Source organism: Peromyscus californicus, unplaced genomic scaffold (genome assembly GCF_007827085.1).
Source record: "Peromyscus californicus insignis strain IS unplaced genomic scaffold, ASM782708v3 Scaffold_9__1_contigs__length_137607984, whole genome shotgun sequence".
In the NCBI taxonomy this organism is placed as follows: Eukaryota; Metazoa; Chordata; class Mammalia; order Rodentia; family Cricetidae; genus Peromyscus; species Peromyscus californicus.
Genome location: NW_026294617.1, coordinates 70,416,787 through 70,443,068, shown reverse-complemented (window position 1 = coordinate 70,443,068; position 26,282 = coordinate 70,416,787). Strand labels below are relative to the sequence as shown.

Sequence of the window (26,282 nt, the reverse complement as noted above, 5' to 3'; positions counted from 1 at the left end):
CAGCACCACAGTGTGCTAATGGCCGGTTGGGGACCACCAAGCCCCAGGATGCCGGCATTCCACTCACACCTATAGCAACTGCCCTTCAGGTCTGCACCTACCTTGGTTCTGTTGGCGCCACCTGGCCACAGCTTTCTCATCCAACAAGGGCAGGTAGTTACCTGCTGGCTCTTCCAAAGTCCTCCTTCTCCCTTTCCCTGCCACAACCCCTCACTGAACCAGCTCAGCTCCCCAGCACTACTACCAGGAAGCCAGGTCAAGACTCCTGAACCCCAAAGCATCTCAGGCAGGGAAAAATACCTGTATCACAAATTCATTCCCTTCACAAATCTCTACTGTGTTTCCTAGAAAGCTTGGGTGGCGGGGGAGAGGTTCTCATTTTTCTAAACGTCTAGTAAGGATGACAGATACAAAATTCAAAAAAAAAAAAACGAATTAAAGATACAATTCTAGACAGTTCACTACTGAGAAGGAGCAAGCTACTAAATGAGCATATGAGGAAGGGTCTAGACATGGCATTTGTATTAAACACTGAAGGATAACTATAAGTCAGCCGTGTGAATACATGAGAGTACAGGAGCATTGCTGACAGTGGAATCAGTGTTGACAAGGACCTGATATCCACAGCCTATGAACGGGCCTCTAGCAAGAAGATCCACTGAAGCACATCAGATCCCTTTCTTATCCTCCACCCCCTTCTAGGTGATTATTTCTCTAGGGAAGTCACTATTGTCCTCCTTAGTTTATCCAGCTTATAAATATGCAAACATTTTATCCTTAAACTCCTTTGTAATATTTTAAGTCCCCTCTCTCTTTCCTTTAACTAGCAATCCAGAGGGTTTCATGATTTTCTAAATTTGACAAGATAACAAATCAAGAGGGTTAAAGAAACATGCTTGATCATTGCAACTAGAATCGTGTGTGTGTGTGTGTGTGTGTGTGTGTGTGTGTGTGTGTGTGTGTGTCTGCAGGTACGTGCACATGTGTGCTTACAGATCCAGAGGTCGATGTCAAGTGTCTTCCTCAATCGTTATCCACTTTATTATTTGAAACATGGTCTCTCATTCAAGCTGGCACTCACAGATTGCCTGGGCTCGTTGGCCAGTGAGCTCAGGGACCTACCTGTCTTTATGCCCCAGCACTGGATTTATAGATGCCCTGTGATGATTTTTATGTGTGTGCTGGGGACCAGATTCAGATCCTTGTGTTTGTACAATAGGTGAAGCCATCTCTTCAGACCCTACACCTAGAATCTAAACCAAAATTTCCATGACTGTGAATGATATCGTAACTTGCATTTCCCAAGTCACCAGAACTTTATGGATTATGAACTAAGTAGGAGTAGAGAAGCATCCCTGGGTCAGCAGTCCACAATACCAGAAAAATACTTTGGGAATGTGAAATTCATCACACATTCAAAATATCTAAGAACAATGGGGGAGTGAGAGTGGAGTTAATCCAGTTCCAGGAGATCTAATACAATACCCTCTTCCAGCTTCCACTGACATCAGGAATGAACATCGTGCATGAACACGCAGGCAGGCAAAAGCACTCACAAGACTAAAGCAAATCATTCTTTAAAAGGACAGAATTAAGGGATATCCTTGCCTTGTAGCCAAAAATAAATAACTAAAATTTTCACCATCATAAGAATACTGATGGTGACTGAAATTACTTTGGGTTCTCAGTAATGAAAGTGGACTACTAAACAGCAATGATCAGCAGTGTGTCTTTAACACACAGGGGCACATGTGCATGCACTTAGAATTTCCATCTAATTTCTCTGCCTGCAGCAGTCATGAATTTATAAGGCTTGAAGACGGATAGTACTTGTTCGGTGCCTTTGTGAATAGCACAAGAAACAGAAGCAAGATGAACATGATGGCTCACGAAGGGAGTTCAAGGCCATCTCTGGCTACACTGTGAGTTTGAAGCCAGCCTGGGATACACGAGGAGGTGCTGTCAGGGATTATAGACAGCTGGAGGTCGATCTCTGCAAAACCTACACAAAATAATAGCAAAGAAATAGATGCTGGGCCTCAGCTGAGTCTGTTTCTCGCCTATAAAGTGGAGACAATATTACCCTCCTGTTCACAGAAGCATTCTCCTGTAGGTCAGATTGGGCGAGCTGCATCCAAGTGCCCTGGGTGGGTGGCCCAATACGCAAAGACGTTTGATGGGTGGATGATAATCTAAGCATAAAGAAGTGAGCAATGACAAAGAGAATGATAAAACCAAGATTCAAAAGGATTTCAACAGATTAGAATTATAGGGAAACTATTAACATGACTAAATCAAGACAAACCAGAGTCCTTCAGAGAGGCTGACAAACAGGACTGTGAAGGTGTGTTGGGGTGAGAGGTGGCTAATAGCAGCTGTGATGAAGTGGGCTGTGGTGGTGTGATATGGTGACCAGACAAGTAAAGCAGTCCTGAGCTGCACTGCAGAGAGGTTGAGGAAGAGGCAGAGGAGAAGGAGGAGGAGGACATGAACACCAAACTATACCAGTGACTAGGGTCTTGCATATAACGTCAACTGAAGCATATTGTGGGTTCAAGGGAAATATTTGAAATATTCAGTTAACTCTGGCGGGGACCACTGGCATTTGTCATCAGCTATAAAGGCTTGGGAGCACCCAAAAGACAGCTGGTGTGACAAAGGAATAGTGACCCAGTTCAGCACTGGCATGTACTTGTTGTGTGACCTTAAGAAAGTAACTTGATGCCTTCAAACCTTTCCTATTTCCTCAAGTCTGATGGGAGACTGCTACTGCTCGGCAGTTAGGGATTAAGCAAAACCACACATGGCAGGCACGCTGCACAGACATGTACACGGAGAGGACAAGCAAGGCCCTCAGTCACTCACCTGGGAATTCTTTTTTTGTGTGGATAACACGACTCACTATGACCCTGGCTCAGTTTCCTTCTCATCTCTTCATTGCATGCTAGGACCCTTCTTCACATCTGCCCAGAGGGGCTCAGCAAATACAGACCCAGAAAAAACAGCTGCAGTGTTGCCTGCTCCAAGACAGACCAGTAGAACATGCTCACATTCCCTAGATCTTCAGATGCAGCAGGTCTGAGGTGTTAGCTGAGGTCCTACTGTGTGCCAGATCAGGGAAACATATCCCAGCCCAGAGTTTATAATCTAATGGGAAAGTCAAGTGATGGGGTTCAGGGATGGAGGGGGGAGGGAATTACAAACAAGGGGTCAACCAAGGGCAACGCAAGTCGGTCCTAATTTGGGAGCCTTAAGACTCGGACTTCTAGAACTGGATGCAAGCAGAGTGTGGGGGGTCAGTAGGGAATTCCTCAGTTTTCCTCCAAAACAGCTGTATCGCTTGGGTCACAGGGACCCCCTAGTCTCCCTGAGAGGGGCCTCCAGTTCCTTGCCCAGGAGGAGACACTTCTTACTTCAGTCCACTGTGGAAAGACTTCAGAAGTTTATGCCACACCTAGCAGGAATTGCACTCCCTCCCACCACTGATTCCAACATCAGCTGTAAGTCCCTGCCCTTTGCAGCCCTGCCTGGCAGAACCTGCTGGGCCAGAAACACACCTGGACCTGCTCGGCCTGCCTCGAAGCTCCTGAAAAGAATGTACAGCTTCCCCAGAACCACTGCACCCTGGGCATCTGCCCTTCTCCTCCCATTCTCAGCATCTGTGGTAGCCTCGGGCCACAGCACAGGCGATTTTCAGGGGCAGAGTGGAGATGACCCCCCGAGTATCTGTTGAGCTCAAGTTTGGTGCCACCACACGTGCCCGCCATCCTGTCCCCTGTCCATTCTAACGTATTCTAGTGAAAAGGCAAAGGCAGTGTCCAGATGGCCACGCAGAGACAGAAAGTGAGAGGCCCCGAGAGGCAAAGGAAAACAAGAAATGGATCCAGGTGGAGGTGCGGGAGGGAAAAGAGCAAAGATAGAAGCAGTAGAAGGAACGACGCGGACGTGTAGACAGGGCAGGCCAAGGGACAAAGAGGAAGAGCATGGAGGCGTGAGGGGAGGCATAGGGGCGGGAAGGGGCATCACACGGGGCGGGAAGGGGCACCACACGGAGCGGGAAGGGGCATCACACGGGGCAGGAAGGGGCATCACACGGGGCAGGAAGGGGCAACAGGCCATGTGCTCTCCAGGGCTGAGGCCGCCACAGTGAGAATGTCACCTACTGCCCAGTGGGGGCACACATAGATCCAGGAGAATAATGACTCCCCAGATCTCACAATTGGTGAGGAAGCCACCACAAGGTGGGGACAATGAGTGACTTAGAATTAGGGAGTTAACTTGTAAGGAATCTGGCAAATCAGAGCCAGTGGGCTGGGTTGAGTCATAAAAACGCAGGGATTTTCCACTCTGCAGCAAGTATCCAAGACGAGCTAAGTGGGAAGCCACAACCCTCCCCTGACAGCCCCACCCACCCTTCATTCCACAGACACTTAGCTGGCACCAGTAATGTGCCTGGCCCTGGGTGGAACCCTGGAAATGTTACCACAAAAAGCAGGTACAGCTCCCAAGGAGGCCAGGATTGGGAGGGGGAATGGGAGGAGGAGGGATAAGCCACCAAGAAACCTGTGAAAGTCTGTGGGCACCAGGAAGTGGGTGTTCTGGAAAAGCTAACCTTCAAGGAATACCTTTAAAATCGAGAAGAACTGGAGGCATCAGGATGGAGTAAGAGAACAGAGGCATGAAGATGGCAAAAGGCTGTGGTGTTTTACTCAGGCCACAGTATGGTTTCCACTGGGGGATGATGGGAAGCATGCCCCACCCCAGACCCAGAGTGCCTTCCTTTAACTCATTGAACAAAGAGGAACAAGACTGCTTGGAGTTCAGTCTTATGTAAAATAGGGCATTTTCCCTTCACAGTGTTCCTTTCACAGTCTTTCCTCTACTCCCTGCTTAAACTGTGGACAACAAATCAATGAGCTCAGGAGCCGGGCCCACCCACAGAAGGCCAGCCGTCCTGAAGGACACACGGCTCTCCTGCACTATTGGCTCTCCCAGGCCTGCCGGCCTGAGGGTGTATCTCGCTCCTCCTTGTCCACCACAAAACTTGCTCAGCCTGCACAGAACTCCCCCATGTGGCTGAGACGGGTGCCTAGAAAAACACATCCTTCCCTGCCCGAGTCAAACAGGATTAAGAGACAGAGGCAATCGATCACACCACAGACAGTGAGGACTGAGACTGTGCACCCCTGAGCTGAACGGTGACTGAACGCCAAGAGTGGGTTCTTAGATCCCTGCTCACATCCATTCCTCTAACCCTCACGAGTGGGTTCTTAGATCCCTGCTCACATCCATTCCTCTAACCCTCACCTCGGTCATCCGAGGCTGCCATTGGTATACTCTCTAAGTGACTGATGGGGAGCTAGGAAGAATTTCTCCATAAAAAAAAGGGGCAAACTGCCTGCATTGGCTGCCTCAGAACTGACTTTAAAAAGGCCCTTGCCAGCTGAGTGCTCTGAGTTTAGATGAAGCATGTATTTAAAATCTGCAAAGTTCGCTAGTTTGCAGTAAGCAGCAACCCAGACCACGCGGGCCTCATGAGGAAGCCTCTGTGAGAGCTGACAGAGTAGGGGGGGGCCCTATAACTCCCCTCCAAAGCCCATGAGTCCTTGAGGCCTGGAAGTGGGGATTAAATTGAAGAGAAGGGGCCTCTACTTTGGAGGATAGAAAGAGAAGTCAATAAGTCAAAACTATGTCTTAGTCCATTTTGTGCTTCTTTAACAGAATACTCGAGACTGGGTAGTTTACAAAAAAACAAAGATTTATTTTGTATAGTCTGGACACGGTGAGGTCAGCATCTGGCCAAGGCCTTATTGTCACATCATGCCCTGGCAGAGTGGGAAAGCACAAGAGAGTGGGGGGGTGGGGCACACTCATTTTTATAACAAACTCACTTTTACAGTAACAACATTAATGCATTGATTCATTACTTCTAAAAAGGTCCCTCTCTCAACACTATTGCCTATCAGAGACTGGGTTTCTAATATGTGAATGTCAAGAGGTTCAATGCAACTGTGACTAACAGGTGGATTTGGGTGGGGCTATTTCTTAGCATCTCATGACTACGCCTATGACTACTTCCTATGTGGGAGGTATTAAATTCATCCTTGCTGAGAAGTCTGTCCCCAGCCTCTATCCATACAGAAAAGTCTGCACTGACTCTGACAGAAAGCCCTGCGAGGCTTGCGTTCTACCCCTGCTGTGTAAATCAGGAACGACTGCTGTGTCCCTTTAAGCCTGAACCACTAGACAAATCATTCCTTCCTTCTCCCGATTACATGCCCCGGATGCCTTAGGAAAAACGGCAGATGGACAGAGTCAACCTAATGACATCTGAAGTTCTATGAAAAGCAAAAAACAGAGTAAATGTGAGGTTGAAAAAGGCTCACCATGTTGCAAGAGATGTGAAAACACTCTAAAAGCAAAAACCCAATCTGAGCACCAAAGAGTTATTAACAGATGGAGAATGTATGCTTATGCATCATTTTCTTCATATCCAATAAAGCAAGAACCAGCTTGGGTACATCTTTCGAACAGCGGTGGGAGTGGGGGCTATCTCAGCTACAATAATGAAGGGCTCTTCCCTCTAGGAAGGAGGAGGAGCGGGGTGCTACAGAATACAAAGGCTCTGGGCCCTCTCTCAGCTCAGTAGGGCCCAGACAGGCACAGGCAGACTACAGACACTGGACAGCACCCGTGAATGCAGCTCTACTAGGCTGGTCTTCAGAGCGGTTTGTGGACAAGGCTCAGAAGACTGGAGACACAGAATCCATTACAGACAAGTCACGGCTGTCAGCTTGTGCCTCCTGGAGGAACCAGGGTAGACTGCTGGACCTGTTCAGCAGGGCTTCCCACAGAGCAACGATGAACAAAGTGGGCCTTGTAGGCGTGACAGTTACTGAAGCCTCAATGGGGTGGGGGGTGGGGGGGTGGGGCACTTCCAGGTCAAAGCTGGAACAGCTACCCACTACACCCAGCCCCTAAGGATGGTAAGTGCACAGCTTGGGAGACACTGGAGAATGTCAATAAGAGAGGATGCTGTAACTGCAACACAAGAAAAGGGAACTAGGTGAAGCAGTGAAGAGAGGGGGCCAGAGGTGCTGAGCCGAGGTGGGAGGTAAGGACAGACACCCTGCAGGAGGAAGAGCATCCTCAGAATGGGCTAGGGCCTCCCTCAGTGCTTGAAGTGAGGCCATGTCTTGATGATGTCATACAATGCCTGCCCAGGGGACAGGACATTGGACACATCACTGTGGCCCATTAGCAGGTAGTTGTGGGTCAGGTACCCCTTGGCCACGGCACACTGGATCAGGTCCTGAGCTGCTTCCAGAGCGGCTTTATTTGGAGGCTTTTCTGCAAAACATATTTACCCATAATCACTAAGATCTCAAAGCTGAAAACAAAATCTCAAAGTTGCTTGGCTATGGCAGAGCCAGGCACCCAGATTCCAGTCTTCCCCATCTCCCACCCTAACCTGTCCCACAATCACCATAGCCAACAACTAATTAGACACAAAGCAAAGGCAAAACTATTGTTTTTCCTAATTCCATCTGGCCAAAATCTCTTTAGAAAATTCAAAACTGCTCTGGAATAGAACACGTAGCATGGCATAATTTCTGAGTATGTGCAGAACAGATACAGGATAATCACAGGATTATCCTCTTCTATGTCATCACAGGCAATGATGAATCCCAACATTATTGCCATGGTTACTAAGGAAGGACACACATTCCCCAAATGAGATGTAAAGGTACCAAAGTTTTCAAAAGACTTTTTTTTCTCCTTTGCTTGCTTGGGTATGGACATAAAGTGAGATAGTTTTACAAGGATGTGAGTGAATTGGAGGCAAATATTCTGTTTGGGAGATGCTCCTAGTAGCAGTAATTCTTTACTGAGAATTTTCTAGAATATTCTGTGGATGCTACCCTGTACTTCCAGTGTTGCAATGCTGTTTCCATTTGCCCAGTATTTCTAGAGTATCCACATGATGCTTCATCAGGCAGAACTCTCTACCCTACTTGTATCTTACCTACAAAGTTTCCCATGAAGGCAATTCCTAATGCAATGTCATTGTATCCATAGGTGTGAGAACCTTCGATATTCCAGCCAACTCCTTCATATACTCCACCATCCTGGCCCACTAGAAAGCTAGGATTGGGTAAAAGGAAATAAGAAAGTCTGAGGAGCACAATTTTCTCCAGTCATTCCTTTAATCACTAATCTGTTCTTTCATTTATCACATTTTGTCTAGATGTTCTGTATGTGTCAAGGTGCAGAAATCAGAAGCAAAACCAAGGCTCTGTACTCTGCCTTCATCCCCAGCACTGAATCTGACTCAACCAAGATGACACTAGACCTCCACAACACTGTGAGCAATGGGCATTCTGACCATTGAGCATTCTGGTCCCGAAGCTTTCTCCTTCCAGGCTTCCACAGCCAATGCCCTCCTTAGTCTCTCTCCTTTGCAGTTCTTCCTTGGGTCACTGCCATCTTACCTACCTTTCCTTAACCATTGTGTTTCTCAGAACCCTATGCTTCCTCCTTAGGACCTTGGTGTAGCTGTTCTCCCCTCCCACTGAATAATTCACCCAGATTAAACAGTTATCCCCTCCCACAGCTTTAACTATTATCTGTAAAGGTCAACATGTCAAAGAAACTACTTGCCTTTTGCATATTCTGCACCCAGAAAATGAAGTGCCATCTTAAATCCCTCATTTCCCTCTCACAGCCCCATTCAACCACTACCTGTGGCTCATCAATTATGTCTTTTACATAGCTTTTAAATTCTTCCACTACTTCTGTCCAACTGTCACTACCCAGCTCCAACTTGGATTATTATAACAGCACCCTGTCCAGAGTTTTGCCTCCCTCCAATTCACTCTTAAAATCATAACCAGGGGGCTGGAGAGATGGCTCCACAGTTGAGAGTACTTGATGCTCTTGCACTGGACATAGGTTTGGTTCCCAGCACCCACAGAGTGGCTCACAACCATCTGTAACTCCAGTTACAGGGGATCCAACACCCTCTTCTGACCTCTGCAGGAACCAGATCTGCATATAGTGCACATACATATTTGCAGACAAAACACTCACACACATAAAATAATTTTCTTTTTTCTTTTTTTTTCTTTTTCTTTTTCTTTTTTTTTTTTTAGCCTTTAAAACGACATGGCTTGCCGGGCATTGGTGGTGCACGCCTTTAATCCCAGCACTCGGGAGGCAGAGCCAGGTGGATATCTGTGAGTTCAAGGCCAGCCTGGGCTACCAAGTGAGTTCCAGGAAAGGCACCAAAACTACACAGAGAAACCCTGTCTCGAAAAAAAAAAAACAAAAAAAAAATGGCATGGCTTTCCAAATAGTCTCCAGTTCCCCTTCACACAAAGTCAGTTTTCAGTTTTACTTACAAGAGCTACAGAGTGGTCTGGCTCCTACAGCTCCCACCTACCCTTTTCTTGGAAATCCATTTTTAGGTTTGAGTGGAACATGTTTTGTTTCCTCAAAGACACATGCTCTGTTTATAGCCCAAGCTTTTGAATGTGCTGTTCTTCTTTAACCAGATCACTCTCTCTTTGCCAACCAACCCCTACACCCTGTTCATGTGCCAATAAGGACGACTCTCACCTTTCATTCCTCCACAGATTTCCAGGCTCATCTTACCTGTGCCCTGATCTTCTTCCAACACTGTACTTAACATTTTGCATTGCAATTATTTGTTTATTGTTTCTCTCAACTTCACAAGGGACAGGATCATATCAATCTTGCCTAGCCCTAGACAGAGTAGACACCCAATATACATGGGTTACAAAGCTAAAAGATGAAGCATGAGTGGGTGCCTTACCCAGTTACAGTCATATCAGTGTTGGCAACAGCACATCATGTACTGAGGTGGGCAGATTCCACTGTAGGTTTAAAAGTTGAGGAACAAGAATCAACTCATCTGGTGTTCATTAGTTTGTAATTTCCATGTTTGTAGTCAGTTCCCTGTGATCTGCTGTGGCTATAGCAAGACTACAAAAGGTCCTGAAAAAATGAAGCAGGTTCTCTCCTACATACAAAGGCTGCCCTTAACAAAGAGGTGTGTGTGGTGTGTGTGAGGGGGGGTGTGCCAGACACAGCTAGAACACCAGCGGCACACTGCAGAAGCAAACCCGTCTGAGGCCAGCCACAAGATTCATTGTTTAAGTTCCTAATAAATAACCTACGTCTATTGTAGTCTAACCCTAAGTCCAACCTATGGAAAGTACAAGGCATCTCCCAAATGTCTTCTGTATCTCAATAGATTAATATGTTTCTTTAATTTAATCCTGGTGTGAAAGGAACCAGAAGAGACTATTTGATCTTGATCCCTGTCTCCAAACAGAAAATGTTGTCCATACCATAGAGATGAGACAAATGAGCCCAGAGGGGTTAAAAGTCCTGTATGATGAGTAGCAGAAAACCTGTAAGGTTCTAACATCAGAGAAAACAAGCCAGGACTGGCCAGGACCAATACCCCTTGTTGGTTAGGTACCTAAGAAGGCACACTCCTACTCTGCCCTTCCTTATTTTCTCACTGCCTCTTATGCAGTATTTTCAGTCTTTCTGATCTGGAAGAACTGGAGAGCATGCCTGAGAGTTTAGGTAGCCCAAACTGTAGCCTGAATGATACCCGGTCCAGAATCTCGGGAGAATAAAGCATGGCGCTTGCGTGAAACACCTGAGCTCCCCGGCTTTGCTTGCCATGGCTCTGAAGAGGAAGGGCCATTTCCCACTTACTGATATGCAATGTCACAGAAATCTTGATTGTCTATGTGAAAAGACTGTGTGTCTCTGACACGAACCAAGCAGTCCACAGATTCATTGCAGCTTTTTCCAGCAGTGTGGATGATGATGACAAATTTGGCTGGGAGGTTCATTTGAGGGCAGTGTGTCTCTCTGGCATCCCAGGCCGACCGTGGAGTGATACTGGGGCATGCTGCAGTAAAGTGAGAAACCAAGGGGATGAGAACTTGCTTTGCACTCTCAGGAACCAACATACAGCCAGAGGCCAGTTCACACCAGTCTCTCGCCCATGTCCTGCGTGGGAACTTGGCAGGAGTTTCGAAAGGCCAGGTGCCTGGCTGGAGCAGAAACATGGATTTTAATTATGTTAGAATCAATATGAAAGCAGAAAGAGACAGCCTGGTCAGACAGAGGCGTGACTGTATTCTTCACTACGCGGGATACCTGCATGTTTATATGTGCGCCTATAAGGTGGATATGTGTGAATCGGCTCACTCTGTAATGGATCGAGTTGATGTGGAAATACTATGAAATCTACAAAAAACTCACAATGTTAGTGAGTTATCATTATTGAAGATACTACCAGCCCAAAAACAAGAAAATTTTTATTTAGAGATTTATAATTCCAAAAGACAAATTTTAAAATATCACTGGATCAGAGAAAAAGGCTGTGTTAGCAGAGAGCGAAGCTACTGGAAGGGCTTATTAATTTCATTGGTTTAATTTACTGACCATTCTTTCCAAACTAGCACATTATTTTCATTATTTGGTTTCATAGAAAAATCATTCTAATATCAGCAGCACCTGCAAATTCAAGTTTTTCTAAGTACCATGGTCTGGAAAGGGGTGTGTGTGTGTGTGTGTGTGTGTGTGTGTGTGTGTTCCCACAATATGTAAGTATATCTACTCCATTCCTCATCTTACTTTCCCTCTCACTTCCGTACTCACTAACACACTTCATTAGTTTCTTGCTCACGTTCTTACTTTCCTCAATGAAACATGGGTTCCTTGATGGCGAGAGTTTTCTCTGATTTTTTTCACAGATGTATGATAACTCTGAAGACTTCATGTAGACTTAGTAAAAACATGAATACACATATATTTGTGGCAAGAATGAGTCTGTGACAATATCATTCTGGTGGGATGGAAAAGACAGGGGAAGCATGTCTCCTTTGCTGTGGGATGTTCTGTATGGCAAATGTGTTGCTAATTAGACAATAAATAAATCACTGATTGGCCATTGGCTAGGCAGGAAGTGTAGGCGGGACAAGGAGGAGAATAAAGCTGGGAAGTGGAAGGCTGAGTCAGAGAGACACTGCCAGCCGCCACGATGACAAACAGCATGTGAAGATGCCGGTAAGCCACGAGCCATGTGGCAAGGTATAGATTAATGGAAATGGATTAATTTAAGCTGTAAGAACAGTTAGCAAGAAGCCTGCCACGGCCATACAGTTTGTAACCAGTATAAGTCTCTGTGTTTACTTGGTCGGGTCTGAGCGGCTGTGGGACTGGCAGGTGAGAGAGATTTATCCTGACTGTGGGCCAGGCAGGAAAACTCCAGTACACTCCTTAACTTCTCTAATTAACAGGGATGTCATTCAGTAATAGAGTACTTGTCTAGCATGTTCAAGCCCTCACTAAATCCTCAGTGATAAAAGAAATAGTAATAATAATTTTCCAGATTTCATAGTCATGGCACATGTGAGATGTTGTTGGTCCAAGAAAGCCTTGAGAGTCTAACAGGAAAACATTCCCAAATGTTGTCAGAGGGCAATGCAAAGATGTGTGAGCTGGGTTGAGGGTCTTACCTTTCTTGGGCATCTCTGAATGTTGAGGAACCAAGCAGGTCTCTTCTCTTAAGAGAAGTGGCTGAATGTACCTAGGTGACAGGTACCCATCCTGGATGGCACGGGAGATCAGGTCCTTTGCAGCTGATAAAGCAGTGGGACTGGGGCTGCTGCCTTCATGAGAGGAACATGAAATAAGAACTGTCAGTAAGGAACCTCAGCCTGGATAGTCGAAACAGGGAGGGCAAGGCACCACCTAACCCGAGTGACTGGTGGATGGGAAGAGAAAAGACAGTCAGGAAGCCGGAGAGTGATGAACGACTTGGTCAGAACTCTAAGCAACTACAATTAGGAACCTCCTCTAAGGGCCAAACTGAGACTGTTTATTCTACCTTTAAATAGAAGGTTAAAAATCAGATTAAAGATACATGGGGAGAGACTTGCTTGAGCAACTCAGAAGTACCCTAACCTGTGTGAAAGGGTGACAGTATTCACTGAGTAACTGCCAGGATCAGGCATGCCTTTAACTCTTTTAAATCCATTAACCCATACGATTCTTGCTGAACTTCCCTATGACACATGCCATTAAGATCCCCAGCAAAGAACAGCATGTGCTGGTGGATACCTCTTACTGACATATTATCCTTCAGCACCATCCCTGCTCTGCTCTGGTTGGGGGTAGAGGGTCAAAAACTACTTCTGTGATTCTCTTACTTTGCCTGCTGACCTCTTTTTTTGTCTCTATCAACAAAAGATACTGAAAGAAGAAATAATCCATGCTATCTGCCTCTGTCAATGAAAGTATCAGTGGCAGATGAATTCAGATTCCATTGGCCATAACTGTGAACTCAATGTCCGAGGCAACTGCAGCAATATATAAACAAGTATAACCAGAAAAGAGGACAAACTGCATGTCATAGAGTGCAACAGCAGAAAGGATTTCTAGAAACAGTGATTATCAGAGATGGTATGTACAAGGTAGGCTGAAAAGATATGAGTGGAGTGTGGAGACAAGAAGGAGAAAGAAGGGTGTAGGCCACCTTCTAAGCCTGGAGGGAATCACCATTACCTATTTTACTGCCAAAGAAGGCAATGCTCAGAGAGACATTACTGTAGCCTTGAGCATGCAAGCCTTGGACATGCCAACCGACACCTTCATACACATTGCCATCATCCCCAACCAGGAAGCTGCCAAGCAAAAATAGATTTAGTGCTAAATCTCTATATCAAGAAAATTCACTTTCCTAAAGTGGTCCTAGAGGCTCATTAGAAGGTGAAGTTTAAATAACATAATAATGGAGAACAAAATGGACAATTTTAGAAATAGGAATATATTTCCATTTTGGTTTTGACATAGATTGCAGGTGTTTTCCAGACTCTCACCTAAAAAAAAAAAAATACTCATTTTGTTCAAAGTGGAATTTGAATGTGTAACTCTCCAGGACCTGAAGACAAATTAGTTCCATCTTTTCAAGGACCTGCTGGTTGATTCATTTTGTTGTTGTTGTTGTTATTTGGGGGTGGGCAGGCATTGAAACATGATCTCCCCCTGTTACCCAGGCTAGCCTGGAACTTACGTCATAGCCTAAGGTGCCCTTGCGGTCACAGCAGTCCTCCTGCTTCAGCCTCCTAAGAGCTGCGTATACAGTCATGCACCACTACACCCAGGTCAGTCCACCGTGATTTTCAGGGTTGTTTTTAACTATAGGAGCAAGCACTTGAGCATTCTTTAAAACAATTAATTACAACTCAACCGTTTCTTTAAACCGACTCCTCACAGATTCCTGTAGGCTCTTAATCACAGAAATTTGTTTTGCTTCATTTTATTAAGTTTGTCTTTAAATCACATCTAAATTCTTTTATTCTACCCCTTCTTTTATTTCTGTCCATTCTGCTGTTCTCTACTTTCCAATCCATCTTGAAAATGATGTTTCGTAACTCTTGCTGTATTCAGCGGCTTACTAGACTGAATTCCAAAGCAAACTGAATGCAGAGCGAACACTTTTCAAGGCCAAGTAAAGCCCCTGCTCATCTGGGGGCTCTTTCACCTGACTCTGAGAATCAGATATCACCTGAAGCGTGCCCACCACTTCTCTGCTTTTTGGTGTCTCCAGCAGGTTCCTCTGTCACTTCTGCAGAGCCCTTGATTGGTTCAATGTCAACTCTCCCTATGGCTGCAGTAACCACACTATCAAAACGAGGTGTATGTTGTCACTGTAGAAACCTGATTTTTAGAGACAGAGCAGTTGAAACCACTTAGAAACACCATGATTGAAGTAAGCAACACTTCAGCAACAATCATGGGGTGATGGCGGACAGGGACATGCAGATAAACTGTAGTTAACAGAGTCAACACAACTTCCACTGAGGGCTGACTAGAGGTTCTTGGTAACATACAGACGCAGGGGGTACAGCGAGTCTCCAGCTGCTCTCACTTATTGAGGTTTAAAACTGAAAATATGTGAAATCACCGACTATCCTTTCCAAAATGGATACTTGGCAAGTTATTTCTATTTGTCTTTTCAATCCCCCACCCCTGCTCTTTCTCTTCATATATTTGTGAGCTTTCTCACTCTTGAGGGTAATGAGAAAAACTTTGGGGTCTTCAATAGAACCCTCAAAGTAGATACTCACTGCATAATACAAGAATCTTTCATGCCTTACACTCATTTTAACATGGAATCTCCTCCCAACCAATCCCCATGTCCACTCATCACCTTGTGATACCCAATGGTCATTCAGGGTAGTAAATAAGAAAATACTTTATGAGTATGAGCCCTGACTGGAAGGGAAGGGGAGTGGGCTGTATAAACACACAGTCTCAACACAATTTTGAACCCATGCCCCTTGCTATGTGCCACTTTCAAGAAATTCTTTGGTATCCATAGACTATGACATTATCATATAGGTAATAAAGACAGTAACCATTCTCCTCCCCTACCGCTCCTAATTGGGTGACAGTAATCTTCATTTGTGAGTTGCTATGCTGGGGGCTTCTGGGGGTGGCTGCAGTTGTTTCGTAACCTTCTGTCTGTCCTTTCAGGAGCTCCCAGTGTAAAAGCACCCTTGAATACATGACTCTGGGTTGTTCCTCCTAATGACTTCTAGATTTTGTTTGAGTTCTTTTTTCTAACACTTTTCAATCAATCATAAATGCAACACAAATGAAGCCCAGAAAATGGGAAATGCAGAATAAGGAAAACAAGAATGTTGTGAGGAACAGTATTAAGTATGGGATTTGGAGACCTGACCAGCCTCTTACTTGAAGGCCACATCACACCAGCCTTTGTTGTAGATGGAATGGGACTGTAGGACCCGCACCATCTGACTGCAGGTAGTCTGATCTTGGCACTCCATCCTGGTAAGCTGCTCTGTGATGAGGTAGGCCACAGGCAGGCTCAGTGGGACTCTGCAGGTGAGTGAACTCGATCCCCACTCCTGTCGAGAAACTATGGTAGGACTGCCTATAAGAGAGACCACAGATCAGCATGTAACAGACCATACCCAAGACACTAGCTCCCCCACTGTGGCATCTGGAAGCCTTGGAGGGAGCTTCATCACCCACAACTACCCATTCTCATCTCTGTAGACCAGTTTGGGCTCAGTACTCACCTGGATCTGTACTCAACCTTGTCAAGTTGCCTGGTTAGTAGGAGCAACTGCTGAAGCTGGGACCCTGTTTATATCTTCAAGGATGGACACAAGCAATAAGGGGTACAAGGACCCAGGAGTGAGCCAAGAGAACATAATCTTTATTAAATTCTGTCTCTGAGGACAGTCACAGTGATCCATATAATTCTGTCTCAAGAACTGGTATATGCTTCATAAATCTATTAAGGTTTGCTCAAGATAATGACAACCATCTTAGTATGTGGCACTATGATGTAGGTATGCAGGTGACCCAGGGAAAGCAACATGGCTCTGATTAGGGACCAGGAAAGGCTTCTGTGACCCTTAGGGTGAGAGTGGGGTGTTGAGTGAAGGTAAATATAATAAAAGCCTCACTAGGGCAGGAGATTGGGACCATAAAACCCACAGGAACCTCAGAGGTCAAGACTAGCCATCAGCCAGTGAGTATGACAAATACAGAGCAGAACCAGGCAACTGGCTGAGGGCTAATTCCAACTCACTGTCACACTTGGGCAAGTCACTTCCCCATCAGGCCTTAGTGTCCTCATGTACAATGTGAAAAGATCAACTATGCTCTCTTTGTTCTGTGAGTTTCTCCAACACTAATTCCATGTAACCCAGTAACATATCTACCTAAGGGTAGAAGGCAGAGAGCTAGCTAAATTGTGTCATAAAACATAGAAATATAACCAGTATTTAAGAATTACCAAGCTCAGGTCCATTTAATTCAAAAGAATTCACATATATTTACTCCATGTCTAATCACTTTATAAAATGATGAAACATATTTAGGTGTTGTAAAGGCAGCCCTGCACCCACAAAATTGGTATTTATTTACAAATGTAAACTCTGAGCTGGGTTTAACTTGATGGTGATGAGGAGGAGGAGGATAATGATGATGATGATGATGATAATGATGGTGGTGGTGGTGGTGGTGGTGGTGGTTGGTGGTGAGACGGTGAGGGAGTTAGAGCTGTAAATTACCTCAAATTCATGATTTGAAGACTGTGCTGAACCTTTATAGTCAACTTGACTAGACTTAGAATTATTGAAGAGACAAGACTCTGTGTTGTGGAATATTATTTTAACTGGGCAAAGATGTGTTACATTTGTTTATGCTGAAGAACATTACCTTAACGGTGTAAAGGTGTGTTACATTTGTGTATACTGCATTTGTTTAATGATGTAAGGATGTGTGTTTAATTATGTAAAAATGTGTTGTATTTGTTTCACCTTGCCTACCTAAGACACCTGATTGGTCTAATAAAAAGCTGAATGGCCAATAACTAGGCAGGAGAAAGGATAGGCTGGGCTAGCAGGCAGAGAGTAAATAGGACGAGAAATCTAGGCTTGGGATAAATAAGAGAAGGAGGAGGAGAGAGAGGGACACACCCAGGGCCAGAAACCAGGCAGCTGCTAGACAGACAGACACTGGAGGAAGCAGTGAAAGTAAGATATACAGAACGAAAGAAAAGTAAAAAGCCCTGAGTCAAAAGATAGTTAAAGAAAAATAGGTTAATTTAAGTTAAAAGAGATAACCAGAAATGAGCCTAAGCTAGGCTGGGCATTCAAAATTAAAAAGTTTCCATGTCATGATTTGGGAGCTGGTTGGTGACCCAAAAGAAAAAGCCTGGCACATCTCTATGCATGTCCTGAAGGGATTATCTAGAGCAGGTTAGTTAAACTGGGAAGCTCTGCTCTTATTTTAAACAGCACATTCCATGAGCTAGGGTACCAGACTGAGTAAGAGGAAGCTGAACACCAGCATTCACTGCTCTCTGCATCACAGCTGTGGAAACAAGGTGACCAAAGGCCTTAAGCTCCTGCCACTGACTGTGTCTTCCAACCATTATATATATACATATATACACACACACACACACACACACACACACACACACACACACACGCGCGCGCGCGCGCGTGTGTGTGTGTGTGTGTGTGTGTGTGTGTGTGTGTCTAACTGCAAACCCAAATAAACCCTTTTCTCAAATATTTTGTCACAGAAAAGTAATCAATATAGTATCTAATTGAATCCTCAGTAACAACTCTAATTCATGAATGCGGTTAAGAGTCATATACTAACTTGTAGAGGATCACAAAAGCTGTCAGGACACTAATGGCAATCTGTCAATTCCTGGGCAGTGCCACAAGTGGCAAAGCTACACATGCTCTCGTAAAGACAACACCTGGAGCATTTCTGTCATTCCACACAAGGACAGTTGTGTGCCACTCAGCAAAGGCACTTCCGATAAGAAGGAAAAAAAAAACTTACCATACACCAGGAGATCCAGAGCAGAGAAAATAAGAAGCCAGGGCAGCATCTTCAAATGGTCCCAGGATACCAACAAGGAGTCTTATATATCAGCAGTCCTGAAGACCCTGGCCCTACAGAACACTGACAGTTAACATGACTGTGCTAACTGCTGGGCTCCCTGTCTGTTTCCTTACTCTCTGTGTGCCTCCAGAGAGCTAGCACCTGGCTCAGCTCCTCAGGGTCACCTGCACACCTCAGTTGTTTCATAGATATAAAGAGACTAATGTCTGTATCTAGCAAGCCTCTCCACAGCCACTTTCTACAGCCCAGGAGACACCTGTTCCTTGTAGTGGATGTGGTTAATTCTAAGCCTTCCACGGCAGACAAGTACAATTTCTAAAGTCCCTCAGTAGCAATAATAATGACCCTGTATAGATGATTTCATTTCTAGTGCTGCAATTTTATATTTGGCCCTTACAAAATCCCTGTAAGACAATTATCCTGAAGGCCATTTTTTTTACAGAGAAGAATACTCAATCTTGAATGACAAGTAGAGGCAGGTATGGGCTCCATCTGGAACCATTGGACAATCAGAAGTATGGAAAGCCATAGCGTTTAAGTTCCCTATTCTAAGATCTCAGAGGAATGAGTAGTCAATCTCTATTCTAATGGGAAGATAATAACCAACTGTTTCCACTCACTGATCACATTCTGTGATTCAAATACTGTGTGAGGACTCTTTAGACTCTTCGCTGAGCCTCACAGTGACCTATGAGAGCATATGTCCAAGAACTTAAGTCACATCCCCAAAATTCCCAAGTGAGTAGGAGAGGCTACGCCTCCTAGCCAGACCTGTCAGCTTCCAGGGCCTCTACTAGTAACCTCAATTCTGCCTTTGTTTCTGTTGGTGGAGATTCTTAGCATGGGACTAAGGGATAAAGTGCAGAATTACTTCGGTGTTCCCCAGATCCAAGAATCATGTTTGCCTTTGTAGGCAGAAATGAACTTCTTACTCATGCTCAGTGGGAAATGTCCACTGCTTCTGTTGCTAACCAAGTCATCAACTTTCCCCAGTTGAGAAACAATGCAGGAGATGTTGAGGTAAGATGTCATAGACATCACCCTGCACTGTTTTGACACTACAATTGATATCTACAGAAGGAAGTGTTTAACATTACAGCTCAAGAATTGAGCATATGAAGGATTTTAGAGCAACACAAAAATCATTAAATAACACACAAGATCCCATTAATTCAGAAACTTTCCTCCAGCCACTCTCCCTAAATGAGCTCATCACAACAGGGCAGGCACTTCATAAATACATGAGAGAAATCCAATGTCTTCATTAGCCAAATAAGAGGCAAGAACCAACTTGCTCATGACAGAACCATGCCAGCTGGCCTCCCAGAAAAGGACCTGCCTCCTGAACACTGCTAGAAAACATTGTCAGTCCTGGCCAACAGAAAGCTTGGATCCTAGTTATGTAACTTGTAACTTTTCTGCTTTCCTAACCATGAGTATTAATGTCACGAACTGTACCTCAACCTTGTTGGACCATACACCTGAACTCTTAAGGATGACAACAGGCCTGGTCTTGAAGGTCACTGAACTGATGGCCTCTCCCAACTCCCTGACTGGCTCACATTGCTATGCTTCCTCTATACATAAAAGAAACAGTAGGCAAAATTTCAAGGCTTGAGAGACCATGAAGAAATGGTGTAGAGGTAAATCCAAAACCAACTGCCTATGCAAGAAGATAATAGATTGCTAGTACATGATTCATCTGGAAAAACAGAGGCAGCTTTCCTGTGTGGAGGACAGCTTAAACAGGAGAGATAAGAGTTTCCTTCACCATGTTTAGATGTCCACTGATGGAGTAGAGCCTCTTAAGAAAAAAAGGGCATCTGAAGAACACTCACATTCAGAAATACCTGACCTCCTGCTGTCCCAGCCCAATGAGGCAGAGTGTAGTCTCGCCTTATTAGCTGCTTGTTTCCTTCTTTAGCCTCCAGTCCCTGCCCCTTCTCCAGCAGGTGTCTCCTCCTCCAGCCTTTGCTTTCTGTAGCTCTAGAAAAGCACTCTCTCCTTGGGAATACAGCACCCAGGCTCTGACTTCCAAAGAAAAGCTGACAGTGAGAAGTCCCCCTAGCAAAAGATAGACAGAAGTCTGAGGCTCATTGCTGCCTAGCTGCACTGAGAGAAAATCAAATGAAATAAGGCTGGCACTGACAGCGCATGGGGAAAACCCCATGAATAAACTCAGGTTCCTCCTCCCTGGGCAAGACCTGGATTGCCACATCCTTTAGAGTGACTTCCTAAAAGCACCCCTCAATGAGCCCTGCCAACCAGCCAACCAGGGCCTACCACACACTGGGGAAATGAGGTTTCAAAGACCATTGATTGCTATCTAGACAGAGAATAGTTCTCAGTGACATCTTCTAGATGTACAGATGGAAAGAGACAGGTTTACTTACCATGCTGGGACTAGGATCTAGGACCTGGTCCCAGTTTGATTGTTTGCATGTTCTGCTTTTGCTTTGCCTTCTTTTATGCTTAAATGGCTCCTCTCCTATGACCACAGCATAGCACCACAAACACATCAAGACAGTTGCTTCAATTTATGCACCAGCAGAGATAACCCTTTAACAAAAAAAAGGGCCCTTTTAAAAGAAGCCCTCCCTTTGGGTGGCCTGAATTTATAAACCTTATGTTGGAAGACAATAGTTCTCCTCAATTTTGGATCTGATTAGGAGAGTACGTCCACTAAAAGGAAACATATACCCTTCAACCTTGTAACTACACCATTTATTAAGAACTGTATCGATCTGCAAAGCATTTCCACAAGCATCACTGGGTGTCATTAGGGTATACTGTTACCTGTAGCATAATGGCTCTGAGTTCTACCCGCATAAGGGGAACCTAGAATAATTATGTTCACTTCTGGTCACACTTAAGGAACCCAAAATCTAAAGAAAGCTTGCCATGACATAATATTCGAAAGATCTGAGTCAGATATGCAAAGGTGAAAGTCTCATCATGGCGCTGACCTCACCAGATGCACGATGTTAGACACTCCCATTTACTTCTCTGGGCCTGTTTCCTCAGCTGCCAGGTGGGAATGACAATGTTTACACAATTGTCATGAAGTTTCATGGATGCTGAAAATGTGTGCTCATAGAGAGGACCCCACAAACACTGTTGAACCCATGGCAGGGGCTCCTGGTGGGACGCTGCCTCTGTGACTCTGCTCTTATTGATTTCAATCCCAGATATGCTTCCTCTGCCATCCCCTTACCTGCTCTTCATCCAGCCTACCTGCTCTTCATCCAGCCTACCTGCTCTTCATCCAGCCTACCTGCTCTTCATCCAGCCTACTTGTTCTTCATCCAGCCTACCTGCTCTTCATCCAGCCTACCTGCTCTTCATCCAGCCTACTTGTTCTTCATCCAGCCTACCTGCTCTTCATCCAGCCTGCCTGCTCTTCATCCAGCCTACCTGCTCTTCATCCAGCCTACCTGCTCTTCATCCAGCCTACCTGCTCTTCATCCAACCTACCTGCTCTTCACCCAGCCTACCTGCTCTTCATCCAGCCTGCCTGCTCTTCATCCAGCCTACCTGCTCTTCATCCAGCCTACCTGCTCTTCATCCAGCCTGCCTGCTCTTCATCCAGCCTACCTGCTCTTCATCCAGCCTACTTGTTCTTCATCCAGCCTACCTGCTCTTCATCCAGCCTGCCTGCTCTTCATCCAGCCTACCTGCTCTTCATCCAGCCTGCCTGCTCTTCATCCAGCCTACCTGCTCTTCATCCAGCCTACCTGCTCTTCATCCAGCCTACCTGCTCTTCATCCAGCCTACCTGCTCTTCATCCAGCCTAGCACCAACTTTCCTGAGAAATCTGTGACTCTTAGGAGAGACCCATCCATCCAAAATGACACTCTTGGTATTCTAATAAAGCAATACAAAATACCAAGGAGTACATTCAATATTCATCCATTTAACACTTAGTGAAAAACTACTGCACAGGAGGAGCTGGATATTCAGTAATGGAAAAGCAGGTGAGCGTCCTGAATCTGCAAGGAGTTGGTCTACTGGGATATGTGTGTGGTGCTGAGTTACTATAATCTCAGTCCCTCATTCATTAGCACTTTCAGAGTGGTAATATGCCAGCGCTAATACATCATGCATTTACTATAATACTGTGTTAGAGGAAGTTAGCTAGCATTTTTTTCAGTCATATTCCTTTTATAGGAAAGGCAGAACATGTTTTACCTCCTTGTTTACTTCAAGTTTTTAATTAAAGAGGTGGAATTAAGTGGCCTTTTAGCATTTTCCTAATGTGTCCACTTTTGCATTTTTGTGTCATCATGAATGAACAGATTTAAAGTTAGTGGGCTTAGACCCACAGAAGTTATTGTTGTTGATATGAGAATTGTTCCATCAGAATTAGGTGTTGAAGTTCTCTAATTAGACAAAACAAATCTCTCAACTGCTTTTTGTGCAACTTGAGAAATATTTGTCAGCCTTATTCAGTGCTTCTCAACCCGTGGGTCATAACCCCTTTAACAAACCTCTGTCTCCAAAAATATTTACATTAATGTTCATAACAGTAGCAAAATTATGAAGTAGCAACAAAAATAATTTTGTGGATGTGGATCATCACAACATGAGGAATTGTATTAAAGGGTTGTAGCATTAGGAAAGATAAGAACCACAATGAGGTCCTTATTAATACTATGTTAACTGTTCCACTCTTGAAATCAGCCATTTCTCCATGAAACATTGACTGCTGGAAGAAGATACTAAATGATCACAGATTTGGCACTAAAAGTGTTTATTTGATGCCAAGGATGCTCTCGACAGTTATCAATTTGAACTATTCTATTCAGGTATAAAGTAAATCATTGAGAAACAAAGTTTTAAAACTTTTTTGGTGTGGAATTTTTCAATTCTGTCTTTTATTTTTCTTTATTATAAAACGTTAATGAATTTAGTATAATTTTTCAACAAACAGAAAGAAAACATCAAGTAAAACTTAGGCTGACATCTTTTGTCTTATTGCTCTAGCAATGTGGGCTAGTATGCTGGGCTGGTACAGGGGCTAGTCTAGGCGTGTGGAGTCGGCATGGGCAGGTTGGCAGAGAACTCATCAGGTTAGGCCTGTGTGCGAGAAAGAGTCCAGAGCTAGGCCCAGGAACGTGAGGTTTGCACAGGCAGACAACATTCTGTTTTCTAGTCACTCTACTAGTCTGAGTTTTTTAATGGGTGAACTGGGACTGCTGATATTCAGATTTATTACTGAAAGGTGTGTATTAATTGCCATCATTTTGTTGGTGTTGTGGTGTTTGGGCCCTAGTCTTCTTTTGTTTGGTAAGTGTCTTAGCTTCACATGGGTTTTCCTTTCTCACAGACTGAAATATCCTTTCCAGTATCCTCCATAGGACTGGATCGATGGTCATAACTTTTCTTTAGCCTGTTTTTTTTTCACCTTCAGTTATGACAGATAGTTTTATTGGTTGTGATCTTTCAAAGTTTGAAAGACATCAGTCTATTCCCTTACTGATTTCATGGTTTCAAAGGAAAAGTTGGCAATTACTTTAATTGGCCAACCTTCAAATGTGACGTGTTCCTTCTCTTTTTCAGCTTTTGAAATATTTTCTTTATTCTGTACATTTGGTTATTTGGCTAGAGTATGATGTGAGAGTTTCTTTCCTGGTCCTGTCTGTCTGCTGTTCTGTGTGCCTCTTGTAAGGAGCTTCTCTTTTCCTAGATTTGGGAAATATTCTTTTTCTTTTTTTTTTATTTTATTATGTTTTCAGAACAGGATTTCTCTGTGTAACAGTCCCGTCTGTCCTGGAACTCGCTCTGTAGACTAGACTGGCCCTGAACTCACAGAGATCTGCCTGCCTCTACCTCTCAAGTGCTGGGATTAAAGGCATGTGCCACCACAGCCCAGCTTCTTCTGTGATTTTCTTTTCCTTTCTGTATGTTTATAATTTAGAGATTTGGTCTTTGTATGGAGTGTCAAAGTTCTGGCATGTTCCCTTCACACATTTTTAAAAAGTTATCATTGCCCTTCGGACCCTCTCCCATATGATCCATTCTATTGCTGAGGCTTTCCACTGAAGTTTACATTTTGTTATTTGTGTTGTTTCGTTTCTATAGTCATTCTGGTTTGTTTGTTTGTTTCCTGTAGTCCTTTCTCTTCATTCAGTTCTATTTTCATATCATCAGTTTACTTCTATATTTCATTCAGCTGTCTGTATAGTCTTGGAAAATCATTAGTGTCCTCTTTGAATTCTTTTACCACATTTATAATCATTCTTTTGAATTCTGCATCTGGAACTTTGTATAAGGAATTTTGACCTGGGGTCACTTCTAGCAATTTTAGGATGAGACAAGTTGTCCTGGGTCTCCCTATCTCTTCTGTTTTTGCATTGGGACCTGCCCCATGAGATTGTCATTAGTTAAGAGTTTGTTGTTGCTGCTGTTCTTTTATTTCAGGTTCTCTTTCTTCTTTGGGTGAATGTGTTTGCAGTGTTCAGGAGAGACAAGGTTATAGTGCAGTTGTGGGGATGTTTTCATTTGTTACAATGTGTTCCAGGTACCAGGCTCTAGCTTCAGTCTGTCCTGTGAGTTGAGTACTGTTTCCAGCAACAGTCACTATCTAATAGTTAACTCACTCTAGAGCAGCAAGTGACTACAAAACAGACACATGTTTAATGCCAATGGGCTTCTGGAGCAAAGAGACTCCAGTAGTACTGCTGTGCATACTAATCTGGTGTTAGTGTAAGTACAAAGACAAGGAAGAGGTAAATGATAAAGGTGAGAATAGTGATAAGTATTACATTGTTACAGGGGATCAAAGAAGAGAGACACACCTAGAAGTGAGAATAATGAAAAGAAAGGGAAAAAATAACAAGAGTAGATAAATGGGAGGGTTTGTCAATGGTAGACTAAAAAGAGGAAATAAAGATATTCACCCATCAATCATAAATCAAGTCAGCCTCTGGGCTTTGGAAGAGGTAACAGTAAGAAAAGTAGGTTCAGGCAAAGAGAAAGCGGAGGAGAAAAAGTGGAAAAAGAAGAGAGAGAGAGAGAGAGACAGTACAAAACATGAACAGTAGATGACAGTGTTGACCTGCTGTAGTGACCTACTGATGAAATAGCTGTTTGCGGAGGGAGGAGATGGAGAAAAGACAGTCACTGACAAGTCATCTGCAGAGGGAAGAAGAGCTGTGTAGAGATGTAAGAGAACAAGATCACTCACTGCGGTGTCTCCCTATACTGATCTGGACTGTATTCCATGTTGATTTTTACAAGCCCTTCTACTTCCTATTCTCCCTGCTAACTTAGTTGTGACCTTCTTAACCTATGTACTGTAATGAGCACCTTATTAGTTTCTAATCAATACTAGGCATTATTGCTATACTTCTCCACTGTAAAACATTCACTTCTCACTGCTTAGAGTTAGTACCAATTGCTTAGCCTAACATTTAAAGTTCCCCATCTTGTGATCCTAACTTATTTACCAATCTTTACCCTCTTTCTCCGCCCTCACTTGCCTCAACTCCTAAGTCAAATTCAGTTACTTAGCTGTCCTTCTTCATGTCTGTCTGACACTATTTTCCTCCTGATCTTGACTACAGTTTTGTCTTTTAATCTGAAATTTTGTAGGGGGCTCTGTTAACACATGATACAGCTCTCATCTTAAAGAGCATGAGACAGTTTCATCTGGAGCCATTTTGAGTGCCCATGGCACAGAAACACAGATTTAGGTTAAATTCCATATTCTAATATAGAAGCAGTTTCATGAAGCTTTGTAGTTTTATAGAACAGAGAAAGTCATAAAT

At 44.1% G+C, this 26,282-nt stretch overlaps 1 protein-coding gene across 1 annotated transcript; it reads right to left on the bottom strand.

The window, feature by feature from the left end:
- Positions 1-7,171: 7,171 nt before the first annotated feature.
- Pglyrp3 (peptidoglycan recognition protein 3) lies at positions 7,172-18,499 on the bottom strand. Its single transcript, XM_052731842.1, has 7 exons — positions 18,451-18,499; positions 15,808-16,009; positions 13,615-13,733; positions 12,567-12,719; positions 10,753-10,951; positions 8,027-8,145; positions 7,172-7,350 (listed from the first exon to the last, which is right to left on the bottom strand). The coding sequence occupies exons 1-7, from the start codon at positions 18,497-18,499 to the stop codon at positions 7,172-7,174; spliced, it is 1,020 nt and encodes a 339-aa protein (XP_052587802.1).
- Between the last annotated feature and the right edge of the window lie 7,783 nt (positions 18,500-26,282).